This window comes from Solea solea, chromosome 6, assembly GCF_958295425.1.
Source record: "Solea solea chromosome 6, fSolSol10.1, whole genome shotgun sequence".
NCBI lineage: Eukaryota > Metazoa > Chordata > Actinopteri > Pleuronectiformes > Soleidae > Solea > Solea solea.
The window spans coordinates 2,270,957-2,292,842 of record NC_081139.1 but is presented as its reverse complement, the minus strand read 5'-3'; the positions used below and the strand labels follow the sequence as shown (position 1 = coordinate 2,292,842).

At 40.4% G+C, this 21,886-nt stretch overlaps 3 protein-coding genes across 5 annotated transcripts; 2 read left to right on the top strand and 1 right to left on the bottom strand.

Annotated features, from left to right (window-relative positions):
* Positions 1–729: 729 nt before the first annotated feature.
* On the bottom strand, positions 730–7,188 carry fbxo42 (F-box protein 42). Of its 2 annotated transcripts, none has more exons than XM_058630938.1 (10): positions 7,020–7,188; positions 5,879–6,161; positions 5,388–5,504; positions 4,568–4,702; positions 3,702–3,855; positions 3,495–3,605; positions 3,093–3,189; positions 2,882–2,938; positions 2,680–2,796; positions 730–2,400 (listed from the first exon to the last, which is right to left on the bottom strand). In XM_058630938.1, the coding sequence occupies exons 2-10, from the start codon at positions 6,150–6,152 to the stop codon at positions 1,333–1,335; spliced, it is 2,130 nt and encodes a 709-aa protein (XP_058486921.1). In that variant the 5' UTR covers positions 6,153–6,161; positions 7,020–7,188; the 3' UTR covers positions 730–1,332. The 2 variants fall into 2 exon arrangements, with proteins under 2 accessions (XP_058486921.1, XP_058486920.1); XM_058630937.1 differs by having other exon boundaries at positions 5,879–6,158.
* A 1,531-nt stretch (positions 7,189–8,719) lies between these two features.
* On the top strand, positions 8,720–13,351 carry LOC131460457 (SUZ domain-containing protein 1-like). Its single transcript, XM_058630983.1, has 4 exons — positions 8,720–9,018; positions 9,817–9,866; positions 9,960–10,229; positions 10,451–13,351. The coding sequence occupies exons 1-4, from the start codon at positions 8,968–8,970 to the stop codon at positions 10,560–10,562; spliced, it is 483 nt and encodes a 160-aa protein (XP_058486966.1). The 5' UTR covers positions 8,720–8,967; the 3' UTR covers positions 10,563–13,351.
* Positions 13,352–14,251: 900 nt separating this feature from the next.
* necap2 (NECAP endocytosis associated 2) lies at positions 14,252–21,675 on the top strand. 2 transcript variants are annotated; one of them, XM_058630969.1, is made up of 8 exons: positions 14,252–14,422; positions 15,541–15,641; positions 17,699–17,803; positions 18,359–18,440; positions 18,671–18,779; positions 19,203–19,338; positions 19,425–19,515; positions 20,707–21,675. In XM_058630969.1, exons 1-8 carry the CDS (start codon positions 14,328–14,330, stop codon positions 20,750–20,752), a joined length of 765 nt encoding a protein of 254 aa, XP_058486952.1. In that variant the 5' UTR covers positions 14,252–14,327; the 3' UTR covers positions 20,753–21,675. The 2 variants fall into 2 exon arrangements, with proteins under 2 accessions (XP_058486952.1, XP_058486951.1); XM_058630968.1 differs by having other exon boundaries at positions 19,200–19,338.
* The last annotated feature ends 211 nt before the right edge of the window (positions 21,676–21,886 follow it).

Sequence of the window (21,886 nt, the reverse complement as noted above, 5' to 3'; positions counted from 1 at the left end):
TCCTATAGGAGGATGTGGGTAAAAGGTTGGTGATTGAGGAAGAGGGCGGGACAAAGGAGGGAAAAAGCTGACGTGTTTACATCCTGAAATGAAGTTCATTTATTAAAGACTAGTGAGGATATTCATGGAAATGTAATAGTTGTAAATGATTTCTTTAAAGACATAAATTAGTATTTAGTCAATATGGAAGCTGTTAAAAAAGTTGTTACCGTTATGAGGTATAAATAATATTTAAAACAAACATGCTACTTGCAGTTTTGGATGGCGCCTTTTTAGTGCTGTATGCAACAGCGACCACTAGATGTCACTATAAACGCCACAAATCGGTGCACCTCAATTGTATGGAAACAAATTAGTTAAGGTATTATTTTAAAGAGCCTATACTTGGGAAATTTAATCATTACTAAATATTTGATGTCAAAATATTGAGATATTTAAGCTTCAGGACCATGAAATGGAATTTTATGTTGATTTTCCAGGTTTGTCCACTTTATTTTTTTAGTTTTTCCATTCAAACTATTCATTAAATAAAACATGGATTTAAATAGTAACCTATTTCCATTTTATTAGACACTAAATTCATGTTGGTTTACAAAGTCAGATTGATTGATAACTTTCCTGCTGAAGATCACGTGATATGATTCAAAGCTTTGCAGAGAGATGTTTTTGTGAAGAAAAACGGAAAAGAAAAGATTGACATGATAACAAACACGCAGCAGGAAATGATGCGACTGTGACAGAGCAGACACGGAGGCCTTTATTGTTTAACTATGTTTATAGTACAGTGCCGTAATCTCATCCACCGTGGCCCCCGGACAGGACATTAGTTAACAACGTTTGACCACCGACGTGCACACACACGACACACATTATGCATACACACTCTCTCACACCGTTTTCCAATGTAAACATTGCAGGCTCAAAGAGTGATACAAAAAGCAAGGTAGTCATCAACCGTTTGGTGTCCGTTTTTTCCACAGTTCAGAGGAGGGAGACACAGAGAAAGAGAAATGTTATTATTTGGTTGATCATTGTTAGGCTAGGCAAAAAGAAAATGTCCAGTCTGTCAATTCATCAATGCACTCAACTACACACACACACACACACACACACACACAGTCAGGAGTCTCATTCACACAAAAGAAAATCTGTCTTTATCCAAATGTAGTTAAAGTGTTTTCTGTAGCTGTTGAGGGGGGGTGGAGTGAATTTCTGACATGAAACACCTAACAATGATGACGTTCTTTTCCCATAATCCTCTAGAGGAAAAAGGCTTTGTGTCTCAGCTTCCTTGTGTGGTCACAGGTCAAAGCGTCCGTCTCTCCAGCTGCATTACCTTTTAGCACGTACAAAGTACAAGGCGTTGGTTTTAGGGTAGTACTTCACATTCTGTTTCTTGTCCATCAGGCCCCCGAAAATAATGAGCTCTCCCCTGCCCTGCACCACAGTGTGAAGGCTGGTCTCCGGTGGCCCAGTAACTGCCGCGGGAGTCCCGTTACCGTAAACCCTCCAGGACACCACTGCGGCAGATTTGGCCCGGGACACATCCAGCACATACATTTGCATGGGTTTGCAGTTGAGAGACTGGTACAGAGGTTTTCCTACGTTCAGGCTTTGAGGTGGGTGATGGCCAAGGCGCCGTGCAATAGGTGGGATAGCATGTCCATCACTCCCAGTGGCCTGTGGAGGGCTGGAGGATGACGAGGGCGGAGTTCCAGGAGGACCCGCCCCTCCTCCTGCTCCTCCTGCTCCTCCACTACTTCCGCCCCCAGGAGAAGCTCCCTGTGCGTGAAAGGAAGACGATGGCGATGACGATGGTAAAGATGAGGACGATTTGTTCTTTACTGCCTCCAGACCTCGTCGTAAGGCAGCCGGAGACACTGCTCCCGGGGGAGTGTGTGGGGAGCCCGCAGGAGGAGTGTGCAGGCCGTTGGTGCTGGGCACCTCAGGGTGGTGAGAGGCAGAGGGGGGAGAGTCCCAACCATAGTCTGTGGAGGCAGGCAGGTGAGGGCGAGAGGGAGGAGACGCAGCCTGGGCTGGGCTGGTCCGAGGTGACGGGGAGGATCCATTTAGTAATGGAGGAAGAGGAGGGCTGTCTGGACCTTGCAAAGGAGACGGCTGCTGGGACGAGGACGGGCTTCCGTCTCTGGCACTTCCTCTTGCTGAAGGCCGAGGCCTCAGCGTTCCCCACCGGCCATTAACACACGGAGCCTCTTCAATAGCTCCCAGGACGACGCCGGCGGCCCCGCTCCGGACGGGAGACTGTGAGCGCAGGGAAGGCGGTTCAGGGCCCAGAGGGGCAGGTGTGGCACTTATGGGGGAGGGCCGAGAGTTAAGACTTGGGCTGAGCGGTGCACGGCCAGACGGCGCCTGTGAGAAAACCACCACACACTGGCCCACCTTGAAGAAGATGACAAATGAAACATGAATTAGTTGGATAAATGATTTCATGTACACAGACTAGGAATGGGAAACCAGCAACCACACACAGCTCGCCCTGCAGCAGTGCGTGCTTTCATTAAACTAACTTCACCAAGGTCTTTATGACGCAGGAAACAGCATCACTTTGGGTAGAAATGACATCCCTACATCATGCAGTTTGTTCTGATGGGAAATTCGCTGGATGAAACGAGATGCATTCAATGACCCTGGGAATTTTTTCATCAGTCAGACACTTACTCGACAAGCTGGGTGACACCAAAGCTCTGGGGCTCCATGGTCCTCGTTTTCCACCTGCAGCTGCTGCCACCTCCACGGTGGTGCACCCATGTGAAGCAGCCAGGCATCTTTAAGGAGCTTTAACGCAAGAGAAATATTTGAGTAAACGCGTTACTTGTCGGGGAAGCAGAAATATTCTGAAAGTAGAATAACAAAGACCTACCGCATTAGGACCACCACATCCTCCCAAGATGAGCAATGTCTGGTCATCGATGACAATCTGAGAGAAAACATTTAAATGTATCCTTTAATTTCAGGGGAAACGGTCTTAAAGTGACAAATGCACTCCATTTGCAACCACCACTATACCAGATGATCAAAAAGACAATAGATTATTTTGTATATATTTTGTGCATTTATGAATGAATCCTTACCTGTGACTGGCCTCCTCGTGGGTGTGGAGATGGGCCAGATATGGGAGGTTTGGACCAGGACCACTGCTCCAGATCTAGAACCCAGACTTCATTACTCCTGATGTGGACCAATAAAGAGTGGAACAACACTGTCAGATGGTAGCAGATTATGTTTTCATTGATTTATAACATTCCAGTTATAATCTAAGATGCAATGCTGAAAAATGTTAAAATAAAAGTGTGTGATGGAACACTAAATGTAACTGATTTGTCTTTATTTCTACAGATTTTACTCCCTAAACAACAAAGCAAAACACCCAATTATCTTAACAGTGCAGAAAGGTACAGATTTAAAGTTCGGATTAACTCTGCACATCCTGGTTTTAAATGACATGTAATCACATTAAAGTAGAAAATGCATACATTTGACGTGCTCCTAATGATCCCCCGAACACTACCATGGTGTTTCCAATTACAGAGGAAGAGTGGCCGGCCATGGGTGGGGGCCCGTGTGTTGTGACGATACAGTTCCACCTGATAAAAGATAAATCACAGAGAGGAAAACCCATGGTGAAAAGTGCTACGCTGTAACTATTCCATTTCTCCACTTTGTAGTGAAATCCAACTCACCAATTTTTGGAAGGAGAGTAGGTGTGGATTTCATCAAAGAATCGTTCTGGTTGGTGCAGAGGATAAGGACTGGGTCGAGTCCAGCCCCCAAAGAGGACTAACAGATCTTTGTGCATCACCAGAGTTGCCCCGGCTTTAGGTGATGGATAAGAGCCTGTAAAAGAAAAGAGCAAATACAGTGGTCATTATTTCTGCTGAATAATCATGAAACTGCACGTATCTACATTTATAATCAAATAAGTAAACCCTGCAACTTATGGAAGGAAAATAGCTGAGCAAACTAAAATGTGAGGTCGACTGATTGGTCAGAGAGTGTCGTCACTGGGAGAGTAATGAGCGTGACGCCCGACACCGAAGTCAAACCGAACAATGCCGAACTGTAGATCAGTTAAAAAGACTTAAAAAACCTGAAAACATGCGTTAATCTCCATTATTTAGCTAAGAAATATCTAAAATATATATTGACTCAATACACCGATAAGACGAGTCGCTAGTTTGTGTCGTGTATAAAATGTCACGTCAAAGCAGTTTCATGCTTCCACATGTGGAAAAGATACATGTATCAAGTGAACTATCTGTTGGTCTTTGCAGAAGAAACTCATAAAACAAAACACAGAATTCAGTAACGTAACAGCATTTTATAAAAGGCACAATAATCTCCAAAGTTTATATGAACAAAAGTCACCAGGGAAATATTTCCCTGCTTCTTTTTATTGCTGTCATCTGACCACTGTATGCATAAATATGGCTCACCCTCATACAGAACAGAAACCCCATGTTACCTTTTTAACTTATGTTAAAAGTTTAAAAAAAATAGTTCCAATTAATTTTTTTTGTGGCTTTTGCTGGTGTTGAAATACTCATACCTGAGGCTAATGGCCGGATCCACTCCTTGCTGTTGAGGTCAAGTCTCCAAAGATCATTGAAGGCAGCATTGCAGCTACTCTGAGTGCAACCCCCAAACACATACATGGACTGGTTTGAGTCATAGTAACATGCACCTGCGAAATCCCAAAAAGGAAACATTAGAAACAAATTAAAAGCAATGGGTTGCAAATAATGAGACGAGAAAAAAAAATGTACTGTTGATTTATTTTTAAAGGTAAAACAAAAGAAACAGTGAGAATTTCTCATAAAGAAATGAGTATACATACACAGTTGTTTGCAAAACTGCAATAGGAAATGTAAAAAAAGAAAAAATCCACTATTCTCATTCAAATCTTACATAAATCCATAAAATGGTGAGTTATTTTACACCCTAATGTTCCTATGAGGAATTAACAAATTAGATAGACGTGGCCTTTAAGTCAGTAAAATAAGATATACAGCCTTTGGCTCAGGAATGTTCATACAATTACAAATAAATAAAATGCATGTTTGTTTCAGTTAGTGTAAAATAGAAGGAAAAAGCGATGCATCTATACACATGTTTCCTTTGATTATAGATAACACTTGGGGCCGTAGGTTTTCTTCCTTATCACATTATCTACAGACACGTTTCTGTTGGTGTGGCAAATGAATGAGGAGCCTCGGAAAATCTAAACCTGGTGATCATCAGTTGATCACCAGATTCACCAATTGAAGGCAAAACAGGAAGTACTGTGTTCACTGGAAAGTTCCTTGGCCTATTGTTATAAAAAAGTGATTCACTGTATACACGACTGTAGTAAAGCAGCATATACTGACTGTGTGAGAAGCGCTGAGTGATTGGGGTTCCTGGATAAGGGTATGTGCGACTTTCCCACTGGATGTTCCCCTCTTGGACAGCTCTCAAGAAACCATGATAGCACTGATAAGCAACACCTAGGGCAGACAAACACGAGTAAGTAACAAGACGTGCAAACGGTAGAGTGTTTCCACTCGCTGACAGTTCTGAGTGGACTATGAGCACAAATGAGTTACTCTTTAAAATTCCCCTCTCAAGTATTTAGAATGAAGAGTGTCTAGGATTTAATGGAATCTAAAAGCAATGCTGCAGATTGCAACCATCAGCACCCCCCATAAAAACTCTGAAGAGCCGCAATCCAGACTGATCACTGTGAAGGACCTGCTCCCTTTGTGGAGAAACAGTAAAAAGTCACTTGCTCCCCCATGTCATATTCTAATGCCCACTCAGAGCCACAGAGAAGTGTATCATTAGGTTTAACAAAGAAATAAAACAAATGTGTGAGACATACCTTTAATGAGGCGATACCACTGCTTACATACAAGCGCAGCGGTCTTGTGTTCCTGGTACGGTGACAGGAATGACAGAATATATTCAAGAACTTCCTCTGGTAACTCCACCATTGTTCTCCCCACTCCTTTGGCACTGCCGTCCATGTCCACTTCTTGTCGCCAGGATCCCATCTTTGCGTCTGCTTCATCATTTAACCCAGCGGGCTCTGAACCATCGTCCTCTGTATCCATGGCAACAAAGCATCCATCCTCATTGTCAGGGGAGCGGGACATTATTGTCTGCTGAGACACGGAGAGACAAGCTTGAGGTGTCTGCACCCAGTGATCGGAAACACACAACGCTTCTGAAATCGGTGACTTGCTCTGTTTAACTTAGCAGACTTGTTATTTGACCACTAGTCTCGTTTGATCCTTGTTGGGTTCCTGTAAACGAACAGTGAGTTTGATTGTTTCCCTGAACAAAACTGGACGAGCTGACGTGAGAAACTCAGTGTGACTGCTGAGCTGTAATCAGCATAGCATTTTAGTGTCAGCAGACTTCACCGTTACATCTATTGTTTGAAACGGGTGGTGCCCTTTCTTTAGCCGGAACAGCTGGCCCCTGCACAGCAGAGCGTATCTTTAAAGCTACATCTGAACTAGCTGTCGTCACAATAAATGTGATGATGCGCTGCCAAGGCAAAACAAAAGCATCACCGAGGAGAATTAAATCGAAATGACTTGAGAACAAACACACGAGGAATGACTTGTGTTTTCGCTGCTGAACAGGGAGACGTGTGTGTTGATGAATTGAGAATGCATGCTAGCACCGGCTAACGAGGCTAGCTAAGTTATTATGAGCCCACAGGCTAACGTTAGCTAAACATCCAAAGGACTCCTTTGATCGTGAAATGCCACAGTTGACGCATTTTGTTTTGATTACATCTCAGTAACACGGCACAAAACTCGCCACCTCTGAATATTCTCAATGACGCGACACCCTTTTTAGGCTCGTTTATATCCTGGATGCTAACAAGCTAGCTGCTACAATCCAGTCCGGTGTTATTGCTGGTAATCTTTGCTAACGGTGACTCCTCTAAAGTCACACGGACTTCAACCATGAAACTGGAAAGCACCGATTGCGGCATTTTAAACACATACCGTTGTTTTTGGACGTGGTCTCGACTAGGATATGAGTGTTGCCTCTTCTTCTCCCCGGTATCAGCTCCGGAGGTTCCTCTGCAGCCACCAAACAGTCGCCATCTTCCGCTCTGCGAACAGCGTCCCCCGCAGCACAGCGGCGCTCAGGCAGCCGCGGACCGTTCGTGGTATCAGGGCAGGGTGGGTCCCGAGCTCCAACGGTGCGCCCCTAGTGGCTGCGACCAGAAGTGGAGGAAGGGGAATCCAAAAAGCTGCTTATTTGTTTTGCATATAAACATTGAAGTATATCAACTTTCGTTGGTCTCAGAAACTTAATTAATGCGTTACAATTTTCGGGTTTTTGTATTTGGCAAGTTTTATACAGTGGCGTGCACAGACATACAAGGGCAAGGGCGAAAATTAAAAAGTACAACTGCTGCAAAATAAATCAAAGGGCGCCTACTGAGAAAAGTTTAAGTGGTACCTACTGTGCACCAGTGGGGCAGGTGCCACTATTATATCATTTCCCACATTCTCACACACCTTTGTATACCTATATAGGGCCATCCTTTACAGCAAGGCAATCATGTTCTATTTTCTATACAGCACTGAATAATATATCCTCTGAGGACACTCTTTGGGACACTGTCATGTAATGTACTATTAGGGAACGTCATAACAAAACCCTTTTGGATTGGAAGGGCACCCATAGGAAACTAAGTTCAAGGGCCCCCCACACACACACACATGTGGACGCCACTGGTTTTATGTATTTATTTGTTTAGTTCTTACAGTATTTTTAGTTAAAGCTCTGGTATGTAACATTAAGGAGGGTGCATCAGCAGAAATGGAATATACTACCCATCATTATGTTTGTGTTGAGTGGGATGATACCACTTTTTGTTTCCAATACTGATATCACAAACTCCACTATCTACCAATACCAATATTGGTCCGATCATTTAAGACCATTTATGAGCTTTGAAGCTGTTAACAACACATTTGTGCACTGCTGAGTCACCTCAAAGACACAATTCTCCAACTGGGTAAATATTGCTCTCTTAAAAAGAACAAATAAACAGCCCAAACCTGACTCAGCTAAAATGCTTTTGCTGACTTTTATTTGCATTTTCATGTGCATAGTGAAACATGTGATATAGGATTTTTGGATATGATCAGATTTTTACATTTCTCACCTGCCCAATATCTAAACCAGTGATTTTGACCAGTATCGATACCAATACTAACCGATATCAATACCCATCCCCAGTTACAATCTGCAGTCTCACCTTAGAAGTCTTTTTTTTACTCACTGGGCACATAAGCACTGCAGTGCTTAAACAAATGTGTGTATAAGTCCAAAGGTACATACAAACAACTTGACTAAATTGGCAGTAATCCTTATAAAACAAAAAAGGAGAAGATTACAGATGCCACCTGCCATAAAACATCAAAGAAGTCAAAGAATCCTTGGGCAGAGTGGGAACTTGGAGGAGGGCTGTTGAAAGAGAGTGGCAGGGAGGGATTCTGGGAAAAGGAGTCCAAAGTAAGGCAAAATTCTTCTATCTTTATCCTTACATTTGCTCCAAAAGGTGATTCTGTTCAATTCTGCATACGGAGGCTTGGTCATTGTTTCTAATGGATTATGAGTGTGATTGTGCACGTTACATTTCGTCCTGTGGGGGGCAGTAATACGCCTACGAGCGTCTACGCCGCCATTTTCTTCAAGAAGCCGAAGAAGAGGAGCGTGCCGTCAGAGAGGAGCTACGCTAACAGGCTAACACGAGGCCCGGGGAGGATTTGTGAATCTGGTCCCCTCAGCCCCCTTTCTGGTAACAAAACCCGTTCAACCCGAGCTCCTTCCGCGGTGTCGGTGCAGGCGCTGCCCCCGCCCCATGCCCTCGGTGTGGATGGTAGATAGTTAGCCGGCGGAGCCGAAGAGCTAACCAGCCAGCAGTGCTGTTAAAAGATGGAGGATGAGGAGGTTTCCGAGAGCTGGGAAGAGGCAGCGGACAGCGGGGTGAGACACTCGACTGCAAGTCGCACTTAAAACCTGTCCACAAGCGTTATTGGCAGTTTATAGTTCTTTAATAGAACTGCTAAATACGATTTTATATCCATTTTCTTATCAAAGACTGCAGCCTCTCTTCCTGGCTGAGCTACACAGGCCTAACTGCTCTGCAACGACACGGGACGACGTCTCGTTTTATGCTCTCCACACAACTATTGTTAGTGTTATTATTAATATTAGTATTAATTATTGGAAAGCTCTAGTGGCATCCCCAAATGCTCAATTTCCTTTATTCTTGTTTTTATTTTTAACAACGTAGACTTAGTCCTGTATGTGGGGACCACTGTTTACACTAGTCTGTGGCGGAAGTGACAGGCTGATCTGAAGAGAATCCAACATTGTAATGTTGTAAAAAGTTAAACTACTGAAGTTTGTTTGAGTTATTATTTAATTTCACTGTCTTCGATCCACCCTTTATTTGTGAAAATGTCAAATGGGGACATTTTACAGCCTCGATTAGCTCCACATCTGTTGCAGAAACATAATTATTAACAAATAAACAAAGAACACGCTATTTCTGCAGTGTGCTGTAACTACTCTTAACATTTCACATAGATAACATTTGTTTCCCGAGTGTTGCATGTTGCGTCTTTTTAAATAGATCCTTTCTAACAAGGTATTAATTTAACTGTGTCAGAAGTGTGTTTTTATCTGACACAGCAACTTGAGAATGAGTAATAAGACAGAAAATGTGCTTGTTCTTGTTGGACAGCAGTAACAAATGAATGTTTCTGTCTTCCTCTCTAGGAAATCGAGAGAAGGCTTGAAGCTAAGCTGAAAATAAATCAGGAAGCAAAGTAAGCAAACTAGAAATGTCCTAATAACCACTAATATGTGCTTTTTTCCCCCCATAATAATTGTATTCTTTCCACACCGTGTGATGTGTGTAGGAAATCGAGCTTGGGTTCAGGTTGTTCACTCGTGCGAACTGCTGTGGTAATCCAGGACGACTCTCTGCCTGCAGCACCCCCACCACAAATTAGAATTTTAAAGCGCCCTTCAAATAACGGTACTGCAGGAAACCCTGCAGCCTCATCTCGACCCTCCCAGCAGATGAAGTCTTTGGCCCAGAGGGAGGCAGAGTACGCAGAAGCCAGGAGAAGGATTTTAGGAAGTGCTTCTTCAGAGGAAACACCTCAGGAAAATCCCAGCCATGACAGGTAAGAGATATATATATATATATATATATATATATATATATATATATATATATATATATATATATATATATATATATATATATATATATGTGTGTATATATATATATATATATACCATAGCCCAAACAACAACAACAACAACAACAACCATCAATATTTGTTAAATTTGAGAGTATAAGAAATGCATATAAGTTAATCTTCACTCACTCCCATGTCATTAGGCCAGCTCGTATGAGTACACAGCAACCATCAGAGCCAGTTGGTCCACACAATCATGTGATCCGCCAGCCCACCGGCCCAGATGGTACCTCAGGCTTTCGACTGTGCAGATAAACTGGATCTGCCTGCTGCAAGAAAAAAAAAATGTTATTTCCTTGGCCATAAATGGTGGCAGTTAAAGGGGTTGTGGGGTATGAAGAGCAGAGTTGTGGGATGATAGAAAATCTGACCGACAAATATGAAGACGTAGCATGGATTGTGACGAACTTCTCAGCCCCCTCTCTACTCTGCTTTCTGCTTTCGCCTTGTCTTTTCCCTCTGTGGAAGGTTGTAAGGGGCTGGCAGAGATCAACCCAAGACCAGAAACCGCTTCTGTTCCACACTGTGAACAGGTTTTTGCCTCGCACCCTACTACACACTGTGATGCTTTGGTGTACCATGAGGTGCCCTATGATTTTAAATCTGATTGGCCGGCCGTGTGCCAGGGCAACAGGCATCTGTCTCCTTAGGAGGATAAAGACCGCTTGTCAGTCTGTAGGAATCCCCATGGAGACATGCAAATGAACGAGCTGGCCACTCCCCTGATGGATTGTGGATCAGGGCTGGGGTTCCACTGGGATGCTGGCTCCAGTTTGTTGGCTTCAGCCTAAATAAAGTGCTGAGAGTTGACTGTGTGTGTTCGGCAACTGGAGTACAAGTCGATAGAAGGTTGAGTAAAAGTGCTCTGTGCTCAAAAGTGTGTTTTAATACTGCATTAGCCCAGACCAGCATTTTCCACAATCCACAGGCCTGTTTGACACCAGTGGCTATGATATAAGAAGTGCCCTGTGGGCTCTCAGCCTGTGGCCAAAGATGATAGATCAGAAGGACGAAGTGTCACTAAATCAAGCTTATTCAAGCAATAATGAAATAACTCCCTGGGTTTTTTGTTTTTTTTTGTTGTGTGTTTTGTTTTTATTTGTCTAGTTACTCGTGCTGTGTTTTTGTTTTAAATAGTTTATATTGTTTCTCTCTCTTCACATGCATGTGTCTGTGCTTCTATTTAATTTACGTTGACCAATCATGTACCAGATTACAAAAAAATGTAGCCTCCATAAGCCATTTCACTGGTTGTTACATTAAAGTTCATGAAACTGGGGAGGAAAAAAAGTCAAACCCATCGCTGTATTGAACGTCTAAAGAAATCATGCATCAGTGTCCCTGTGTCAGTGTTGCTGCTGTCTCACTGATTTAAGTTAGGAGGCTTCAGTGTGTTTTTGACCAATTGTGTGCTATTAAAATAATGGTGGTTAGATAAAACCATTACATGTCTAAGATGACATCGATTTCTGTCAGTTTCAGGCTAATGTATGATGTTTTAATTTGTCTCTGACAGAATGAATTCAGATTCCACTGCATAGTTTTACTAAATGTTTCTGTTTTTTGCCCCTGTCCCACCAGGGTTTTAAGAACATTGCCTGCTTGATTGCAACCAAGTGAAAATAAACTATTTTTGCAAACTGAATGAAATTAGATCAAAATGCTGCCAAAACATTAGCAGTCACATTTAAATAAGACGTCTACAATCCATGAACCTGCATCAAGTGATGAACATTTAGACGCTTTGCCTTAAATAATAATTATCACTAGTTACAATGGGTAGTACTGGTTGATTTTACTCTTGTGCACATATTTTAACTCATTTGTTAGTTGAAATTCTTCATTACCTAAGACGCAGTTTATTAAATTGCACTATTATTATTATTCTTTTTTTTTTTTTTAGACATACCAAACCAAGCAGTACAGGTCGTGTCTGAGGAGGTTCTCAGTCACAGGTCATCTTCAGTACACTTGCTTGAGTTGAGTTTGAAGATGTTTCACCTCTCCTCATTGTAAATGTCCAGTGAGAATAAAATTAGAGGTTATTTTCATTTGGCAGAAACTGAAAATAAAAATACAGCATTTTTTGTAAGTGTACAACAGAGGTCTTAAACATGTGGTTCTGTAGATTTAAAGATTTATACATTCATTTTTCATCCTAAAGATATTTGTTTTTATTGTGAACTATATATATATATTGTCCCGTTTAAAAATGAACACTTTTATTTTTGAAATTCTGTGAAATATAGTCACAAATTATACGATATGCGATATCATCATGGAATATTCTGATGTAATTTGAACTGAACAGTTGTCTTTTTCCCAAAAAAGTTGGACTTCTTTTCACTTAAACAGCCCCTTCCTCCTGACCAGACGAGAGGTTCAGTGGCCCCCCAGGTCGTTTGCGTTTGAGGCCCCTGGTGTAAAACCACCTGATTGTATGGATAGTTTTGTATTATCCTAGAATGAGCCTTTTATATCTATATCACTACCATTTTGGACCACGGTGTTTTTAAAATAGTCAACAATGGACAAACTAATGATGCTAACGAACGGTTACATAGATTTTCTAACATACTTGGAAGGGAACGGCGAGGAGAGGGATATTCAGGTGCAACGTGGTACTTGGCCAATAAATGTAGCTCTTAAATGGAACTTTCAAATGTATTTCATTTTTAACATCTAACTTGACACAGCGTAGATCAAACTAAAACCTCTTCATTTTTGCTCCACTTACCCATTCTGATAAGCAAACGTCAGAGTTGTTTGTTGTTCCCCAAAACTGTGTTGTATTTTAATATACAGTATTTTTTTGCTTTACGATAATTGTAAAGAGGAGGACATGGAAGGTTTTTTTAGTAAAAAATCAACAATTCATCATTTAAGGTTGATAGTTAACGCAAATAGCAGTCATCCTGTAACCTGTGTTTTACCCATGATGCTGTTTTCATTCAGCCAACGGATGTGTTTGATGTCATAATTCATTTCAAACTTGGAAAAATGACATGTGAAAACCCTTTAATAAACATTCTTCAAATGACGAAGAGCTGAGTATCTTTTGTATTTTTTTGTTAAACCTGGTTTCTCAAGGAGAAAGGTGTAAGAATTTTTAAAACCCATAAGGAAGTTATGTGTTTTAGATCAGTTTAAGATGAATCAAACAAAAAACAAAAAAGCTTCCACAAAAGTATTTTTGGTTACTTCTGTGCAGCTATTGACAGTAAAAGAAAAAGTACAGCTATTTATATACTTACAATTACATACTGTGCTATAACATCTTGATAAACTTAGATTTGTCAATGAATGTAACATTTTCAGACTTCTTTACACATTTGTAATGGACAGAAGAGTAAAAAACAAACTATTATGTTATTATATTTATTATTATTATTATTATTGTTGTTATTATACATTTTATTTGTCTTTGTCTTTATTTGCCTTTCTTACATAAAATAAACATTAAAACACATAAGTTGAAAATATTAAATCTTTATATATGTATATATATATGCTGTACATATATACATATATGTATATACAGTATATACATATATATACACATACATACATACATACATATATATATAAACATATATACATACATATTTATATATGTATAACCCAGTTTTGGGAACACTCGTTTTTTTCAAAAATGTTTTTTCCCATAAGCTTAAAAACATGTTTTTTAACCATCACATACATATCTTATAAAGAAACAAATAATTGATAGATAAAACTGAAATAAAAACAGTTCTAATATCTCAACACTATAGTATGATGATGACATAACTGCCTCCAGTGATTCCCACCCTGAGCTCAACAGCAACAGTACACCCGTCACCCACAAGAGGGAGTATAACACCACCATCTGTGCTCATTGGCTTCGAGCATCCTAACGACAGGGGGCGCTGTTTAAATAAGCACTGCTGCTCCTGTCGTTCTCCCTCGGCTCCCGCAGCAGTGGTTGGGTGTCCATTGAAAGTCGGAAGTTGGTGTTTTAGTTTAGTGAAACTTGACAAAATGGCAGAAGACAACACATACGAGTCGATGCTCTGCGTGAAGCCCGAGGTTCACGTTTACCGGATCCCGCCGCGAGCCTCAAACCGCGGATATCGGTAACTATGACCCCCAGAGAGCGGCGGCGTTTCGAGTTGACAAGTGTCGTCCAGCGGAGCTAATTTAAAGGAAATACACCAATTATCGGACAGAGAGTAGCGTGAATGTTGGTTGGTGACGTTCCCTTCGTCCCCTCGTCTCTCTGTTGGTTGCAGCGGAAACTTACCTTCGTTTTAGTGTTAAATGGACGCGGTTTATTCGCGGTTGTGTGGCTATCGAGTACCGCTGTCGAAATAGAAGCCCCCCCCAGCTTTATCTGAGCACGGAAATCGGACACCACCGACATCAGCAGCCAGCTCACCTGAGTTTACCTGTGTCTCACCTGTGTCTCACACCTGCGGACACTTCCAAACTAAAGTTTAAGAGAGTTGGTGGAGTTAAATGCTGACTCAGCAAAGAGCACAGCTCATGGCAGACTTTACCTCCAGGAGCGGAAAAGACCGTAAACGGAGTCTTGCAGCTAACGATTTCTTACATAATTGATTAGTCTGCTGACTATTGTCTTTATTAATTGTTCAGAAAGTGTTGATGATGGTCTTAAGTGGCTGGTTTTGTCCACAACACATAATTATACAGTTAAATATAGCGTTGTAATAATGTCTTTGTTATGTGGAGCAAAGAAACCAGAACATGTTCATTTTTGAGAAGCTGAAAAACCAGAGAGCTTGTTTTTATTATCAAAAATATCAAAAAATGCCTTAAATAACTACTAAACGCATCATCTTGATTCCTCCAATGATAACTTAGTACGTAAAGTGCTTTTTTTGTATATCACCATGCATACAAGAGACCATTAAGAATAAATAAAACACTTAAAATGTAGTAGAGGAAATGCTGTTTGCAAACAAGTAAAAGTTGTAAATGACTAACACATTATTAAGTTGACTAAGATTCACTTTAATACCATTTGTTTCACTTTAGACAGACATTTTAAGATACTTAGTGTTTTGTGTTCCTTTTGTATTTCTTTAGTTGGTCTCATTTCCATCTTCCTGAAACTTTAAAATTTCACTTCCTCCTGCTGTCCTCAGCGACAGCAGCTGATGGAATTGAAAAAAGAATGATGGAGTCAGCTGTTCCTGTGAAAGACACTCACACAAACCTTTGTTTTCTCCAGTGCTGCTGACTGGAAGCTGGATGAACCTGCATGGAGCGGCAGGATGAAAATCACTGCGAAAGGCAAGATGGCCTACATAAAGTTAGAAGACAAAAACTCAGGTAAACAATATCTGCTCATGTTGAGTCCGTGTGTTCTGCCTGTGTGTCCATAACCTAACTCTTTGCACGTCTCCCAACTCTGGCCTGCAACTAACAATTACTTTTATAATCGAGTCATTTGTTGACCATATTCTCTGAGTTGTTTGGTCCCTAAAATGTCAGAAAATTCCCAAAAACCTGTAAAAGGCAAAAGTTTTGTTTTCATACCAATGAAATTCAGTTTACTGTCAAATGGAAACCAGAATATATATATTTATATATATATATATATATATATATATATATATATATATATATATATATATATATATATATATATATATATATTCACATTTAAGATGCTGAAAACAAAACAAACAATTTGAACCCCATTCACTGATTATCAAAAGAGTCAATTAATAATTGATTAATGGAAGAATTGTGACTCTGTAACTAAACCAACTCACAACTATGCTCTTTGTGAAACTTTTACGACACTCAGACTTGGGGCCAAAAAAGTTATGACAATAAAAAAAAAAATATGGAAGTTAATTTCAAATAATTTAAGATTGTTTTTGCTCCCATGTGAAAATTGAAGAAACCAGTCAGTTGAGATGTTTTTAACACTCATTAACAGAGCAATATTTAACAATTTTATGAAGTCTATTTCTGCAATAAATGATATACACATACTTAAAAAAAATCTTGTAATAATTGTAACAGTCTCCTCAGAACTGACTCCTTTAGTTGTACAACTTAACTTTCCACAGCCACAAGTGCACAAAATAGGAGCAAAACGATGAAAATTTAAAGTCAGTCATTACTTTTAACCTTCAGAGCAGCACTTGTACTACAGTGTAGCCAGAAAGACGCCACAGAAACCTCAGCAGTCAAGGCTTCAAACCGCGTGAAGTAGAGCCTCATTCTGCTGCTCTGCGCTGCTCAGAGGCGCTGGAGTCAATATACAGTGATGTTCATTTGCAGTGGTTTGTCACTTTCACTGTTGATGGTGATTAAAATGTTTTAAAACTCATAACATATGATTAAAAGCACAGGTACCCGTCTCTTTGTCATGGTTTAGTTGTAATAAAAACCTAACCAAAGCATTTCTACTGGTTTACTTACAAACGGTGATGATAAGTTTAATTTAAATCATCCAAAGTTGTCAGGTTACGTAAGAGCATCTTGCTTTAAGCACTTCCTTTCAACCTCAATATATATAAACTAGGCTCAACACTGACAAGTTTGTGTGTGCTTGTCAAAGGATGTTATCAAAACATGGAAATATTTGCATTTACTGTCATTATTGTCAACAGAAGATTCTTGTAACGAGCTTGCTTCACATTAACAAGCTGTTAGAGTTCAACATGTGTGACTGGATTTGGCTCATGGTACAGTTTGAATGTCTAATCAGCTGATTTTTGCAGCTTTACTGTCCTGAACTACTGTACGTGTGATTATTGGCGTATTTCCACCGGCTCTACTCGTCCCGCCTCTGCACGACACGGCAGTTTTAACTTATCTACAGTTCGGCTTGATTTCTGTCCACACGTCTCCAGAGTACAGACTACAGTGTTGTCCCAAAATACACCAGACTCCTCTGTTAAATATAGAGATTTCCCCAGTAGTTGTTGGAGATTAACCCACCTTTTTAGGATTGTTAAGTAGTTTTAAGTGATCTACAGTTCGGCGCTGTTCGGCTTGATTTCTGTGTGGGACGTCTCTTCCTGTGACGCCAGTCAGACCAGTCATCGCATAGTACCTACTCAGCACGCTTTTGGACGCTGGAGCAGGTACTGAAAATAGTACCAGGTACCGTGGCGAGGCGAGTAGAGCCGGTGGAAATACACTGTATGTCTCAGAGGCCACTTTACACCTGCCATTAGAATGCTTTTTCCTCTTTAGAGTTGCATTTCCATCATTCTCTGTGACTTGTTCCTAATACGTGTTTAAAGTGCCTGTGAACGATCTGGTTTTGTGGGTTTTTCTTTCTCCAGCCTTGTCATTAGATTGTTTAACACACAGTAAATACTCCTGAGACACAATGTGGTGTTCATGTGTTTTGTTTTGTTTTGCAGGAGAGTTGTTTGCACAAGCTCCAGTTGACCAGTATCCAGGTTGTGTAGTTGAAGCAGTCACAGACTCCAGCAGGTATTTCGTGATCCGGATAGAGGACGGCAATGGTAAGACACTCTCATCAGGACTTAACTAGAATGATATTATGGCATGACTGAGACCACATTCAGACCTGGTACTGGCATCCATCCATCCTGACTGATCCAAGTACAGAAGACCTGATTCAATCACAAAAACCACACAAGGACTCGTGTTTAAATATCTAATCCGTGCCTATACATGTAATTCATACTTAATATACATTACTTTATTTGTTTTCACCACCACGATCCTGATTTCTTTTTTCTAATCACATCACATGCTGACAGGACACACATCCAGGATTCATGTTGATGCAGAGTCGTATTTAGAAGCTCTTCATCAGTGATCAGATAACTGAACAGATGTTGATACCAGGTCTGAGCTTGTCGTTGCGTTTGTTGCGTGTGTGATCATCAGCAGAATTAAACAGCATTTCTCACTCGGGATTTGTTAAAACAAAGAAGAGTAGTCAGTTTAATTTTTGTGTCTGTATTACAGTAATGTACTGCATTTGTTTAATGCGTTATTGTGTGATGGAAAAGCCGTTCTCATGTGTTTTGGTGTTGTTTGATTGATCGAAGGTCGTCATGCTTTTATTGGTCTGGGTTTTGCCGATCGTGGCGATTCATTCGACTTCAACGTTGCTTTACAAGACCATTTTAAGTAAGTTTTATCTAAGTTATTATCCATGAATGTATTATCTGCAACATTGAAGCTACGTGAGCATCTAGATTCTAAGTCATCTTAGTCATAATTATCCAAAAGTCATGGAATCAGTAGTAGCTGTAGTAGCAATAGCACCAATCCAGTTTGATTCTTAATACCATGTTAAAGTTTAACTATGTGAAAAATATACAGTTATACTAATCTGCTCTCAAACTCTATCTGTGAAGGTGGGTAAAGCAAGAAGGTGAGCTTGCAAAAATGGAAGCTTGTGAGAGCGCGGCACCCAAACTGGACCTGAGCTTCAAAGAGGGGCAGACGATCAAGATCAACATTGGGGTGAGAGATATCACCATCAATTTATCCATTGTTGAGTTCATTTCCAACTTTTTTCATAATTGACTTATCGGTTTGAGTGTTGTTGTTTTTTTATATATATATATATATGTGTGTGTGTGTGTGTGTGTGTGTGTGTGTGTGTGTGTGTGTGTATATATATATATATACATATATGTACATAATTAAAACAAGCCCTCTGTCTCATTTTTCAACTGCATAAATGTGAATATTCTGGTTTGTTTGCTCATTAAAACAGAATAATTTTAGGTTTGTGGGCATCATTTCAAGGTTTATAAAAGTGATTCTGATATTTTACGGCCCCAAAGAATGAATCAGTTCATGGAGAAGATAATCGTTAGTCGCAGCCCTGTCAACGATAATGAAATTAAACTTGAAATCACCTGTGATTTCTGTCGGCAGCAGAACATCAAGAAGAAGGAAACGGTCGGTGCCAAACCACGGCCGATGGGTGGAGGTCTTCTCCCACCTCCACCCGGAGCAAAGGCTGGAGGCGTCATACCACCTCCTGGAGGACAGCAGACAGTCCCAGCTGTTCACAGTAATTTCACAGTCATTTTTTAAAATATCTGGACAAATGTGTGAGGTAAACATCATTAATGCTTTCCATCATTGTCTTTCTCTAAGCACCAGCCTCCCTCTTAGACTTTGGGTCCCCTCCACCTGCAGCCCTGCCTAGTTCTGACGTGTGGGGAGACTTCACATCTGCCGGTTCCAAGTAAGTTTTTGTTTAGTAATCCATCTCACCTGTCATCTTATCATGTTTGTATTAAAGCTGCGTGCATCATTTTTCTTTCTTTTCTTTGATATTGATAATGATATTATTCTGCCTGTGTTTGGTCTTCTTGAACAGAAATGATGTTACATTATTTGTTTGCTACTTTCTATCATTTGGGCTCTGTCAAGCAGTACTATCAGACCCCGACCGAAGGAGTGTTTGTGTGTATATAGCAGCAGCGCAGGGGCAGGAGAGGCAGGAAGTGTTTATCCTGTTAAACTGCTGAACAACTGTTTTTTTTCTTTTTTGAGCCGTAGAATTCACATCTGAAACTTTCCGTGAGCTTAGTTTGTGCTTTCACTCATAATCTAACCCAGGGTCTGCAACCTGTGGAGCCACAAAACCTATTTGACCCATAAAATTAAGATAATCTTGTGTAGAGTTTTTTTTAATGCAGATATAATATATACTCTATATAAACAAATGATAGTTTATTGCATTTAGGAAATTTAGCAACTACAAACTATGTTCGTTTATAGCCAACCTCTTATAAAGTGGAGACAAAAAATAAGATACGGATTAATGTTGACCGTGTCCTTCCACTGTTTGTGGAAAAGTAATGAAATTAAAAGTAAATGTGAACTTCTTCATGTACACATTACTTCATTTAAGCGTCAAAGCTAAAGGGAGCCACTGCAGAGGGGCAGAAGATGCTCTAAATACTAGTGTCATGTGGCTGTTTTTCCTCCGTCTGTCTGTGACATAAAACAGAACATTTCCTGTGTGCGGCACAGGAAATGTGACATGAAATCCAAGCGTCGTTATACTAAGAAACACACAGTCAAGTGGAGCTGATAAGTGGAAATACGAGAACTCACTTGACAATCGTTTGAATCTAACAGACATTTGTCTGTTTACTGAAGTTATGCACAACCAGCTTTAAGATCCAGGAAAAACTGTTCAAGCAGGCTCGAAAGTCCAGACTTCCCCCCCCAAAGCTCCGCCTCCAGAGCACAGGAACATGCAACAAACACAGATTCACGAGAATCAACATTTTTTGACATTTTTCATTTTTGTGACAATGCATTAATTAATTAATTAATTACTCCATAACTGAATCTGTTTTAATGTTGCACACTTTGTTAGACTTGAGTCTTCCCTCACTACGTCTGTCATTGTCGTCCTCCACAGCTCCAGTACAGATGCTGAGAAACCAGGATGGGTGCAGTTTAGCTGAGTTGTGAGGAAAATGTGCGCACACTTGGGTTCCATACATTCCATGGACCGGACCATTGTGGCGGAAAAGAAGCTAAAAGAGAGCGAGCGAGAGAGAGGAACTGTTAGTGTAAAAACTTGACTGGCTCACTCACTGCACTGGTTTTCTGTTAAACATAGCCAGCTGACCAACACACTCTGAAGGAACAAACACAGCAATGTACATATATATAATAAATTTTTTTTTTTTTACAATCCTATTTGGGGGGTTTCTTCCCACTTTTGCTATGCAGTGAGATCTGTCAGGTCACCACTCATCTCATTGCTGGAGCCTCGGCTCTGAAAATGTGAGCGTTACTGGTGGTTGAAGGAAAACACACTCACAGGTAACAGTGTCTGTCCGTTCATTGCCTTAAATCACAAACATGTGATCACGTCGTTACACCTCCATCATCTCAAAGTTCTCTTTCTGTGTTTTAGTTTTTTTATCATTTGGGAAATTGCGATGGTTCACCACGTTTTTGTGAAGCTGTGTTTGTTTGTTTTGTGGTGACTCCTCCTTCTAGATCTCATGTTCGCCTTTGGTTAGTTTTACATTGTAAAGAAAAAAAGTTCTTAAGCCCACGTCACAAAATACGGAGACGCGACGTTTTAATCACAGCGTGGGAATTAAGTCACGATCGCCATTTTCACCTCGTCATCCATTTTTTCTCGTTCATTTAAAGTTTGAAAATGCTTTGTCATTTTGTGTTCTCGTCTTCGTGTCTTCTCCTTGTATGTTGCTGAGTTGTTTTTGTTTTTTTTTTTAAATGTGCCTTTTACCAAATTGAGTTTTCCTAATTTCGCTACGAGTATTTGATGAAGTGCCTTTCTGACAAAGAAAAAGATCTAAAAATTATAAAAAATGCAAGCCCGTGTTTTCTTGTAAATAAACTCTATATTTCAGTGGCTGTTTTTCTCTGTGTTACCGCTTGGTTTCGAATGTCTCGATTTGTCCACAAACCACAATGATTCAGTTTGAACGATTTCTTTGTCAAATGCAGCAAAAAAACAAAGGAAATATTCACATTTAAGACAGACAAGTCTTAAGCAGGTTTAGAGGTTTTTGGATCTGGATCTGGTCTAATGTGGTCCCTAGATGCAGAAAAACCCAGTG

Bases quoted from the DNA above. Each gene is read 5' to 3' on its own strand.
- necap2 (XM_058630968.1), top strand. From the start codon at position 14,328: ATGGCAGAAGACAACACATACGAGTCGATGCTCTGCGTGAAGCCCGAG. The intron at 19,339-19,424 runs GTAATTTCACAG...TCTTTCTCTAAG, and splicing joins GACAGTCCCAGCTGTTCACA to CACCAGCCTCCCTCTTAGAC. The intron at 19,516-20,706 runs GTAAGTTTTTGT...CGTCCTCCACAG, and splicing joins TTCACATCTGCCGGTTCCAA to CTCCAGTACAGATGCTGAGA.
- LOC131460457 (XM_058630983.1), top strand. From the start codon at position 8,968: ATGGAGGATGAGGAGGTTTCCGAGAGCTGGGAAGAGGCAGCGGACAGC. The intron at 9,019-9,816 runs GTGAGACACTCG...CTTCCTCTCTAG, and splicing joins AAGAGGCAGCGGACAGCGGG to GAAATCGAGAGAAGGCTTGA. The intron at 10,230-10,450 runs GTAAGAGATATA...CCATGTCATTAG, and splicing joins GAAAATCCCAGCCATGACAG to GCCAGCTCGTATGAGTACAC.
- fbxo42 (XM_058630938.1), bottom strand. From the start codon at position 6,152: ATGTCCCGCTCCCCTGACAATGAGGATGGATGCTTTGTTGCCATGGAT. The intron at 3,856-4,567 runs GTATGAGTATTT...TTTCTTTTACAG, and splicing joins GATCCGGCCATTAGCCTCAG to GCTCTTATCCATCACCTAAA. The intron at 2,797-2,881 runs GTAGGTCTTTGT...CTTGCGTTAAAG, and splicing joins GATGTGGTGGTCCTAATGCG to CTCCTTAAAGATGCCTGGCT.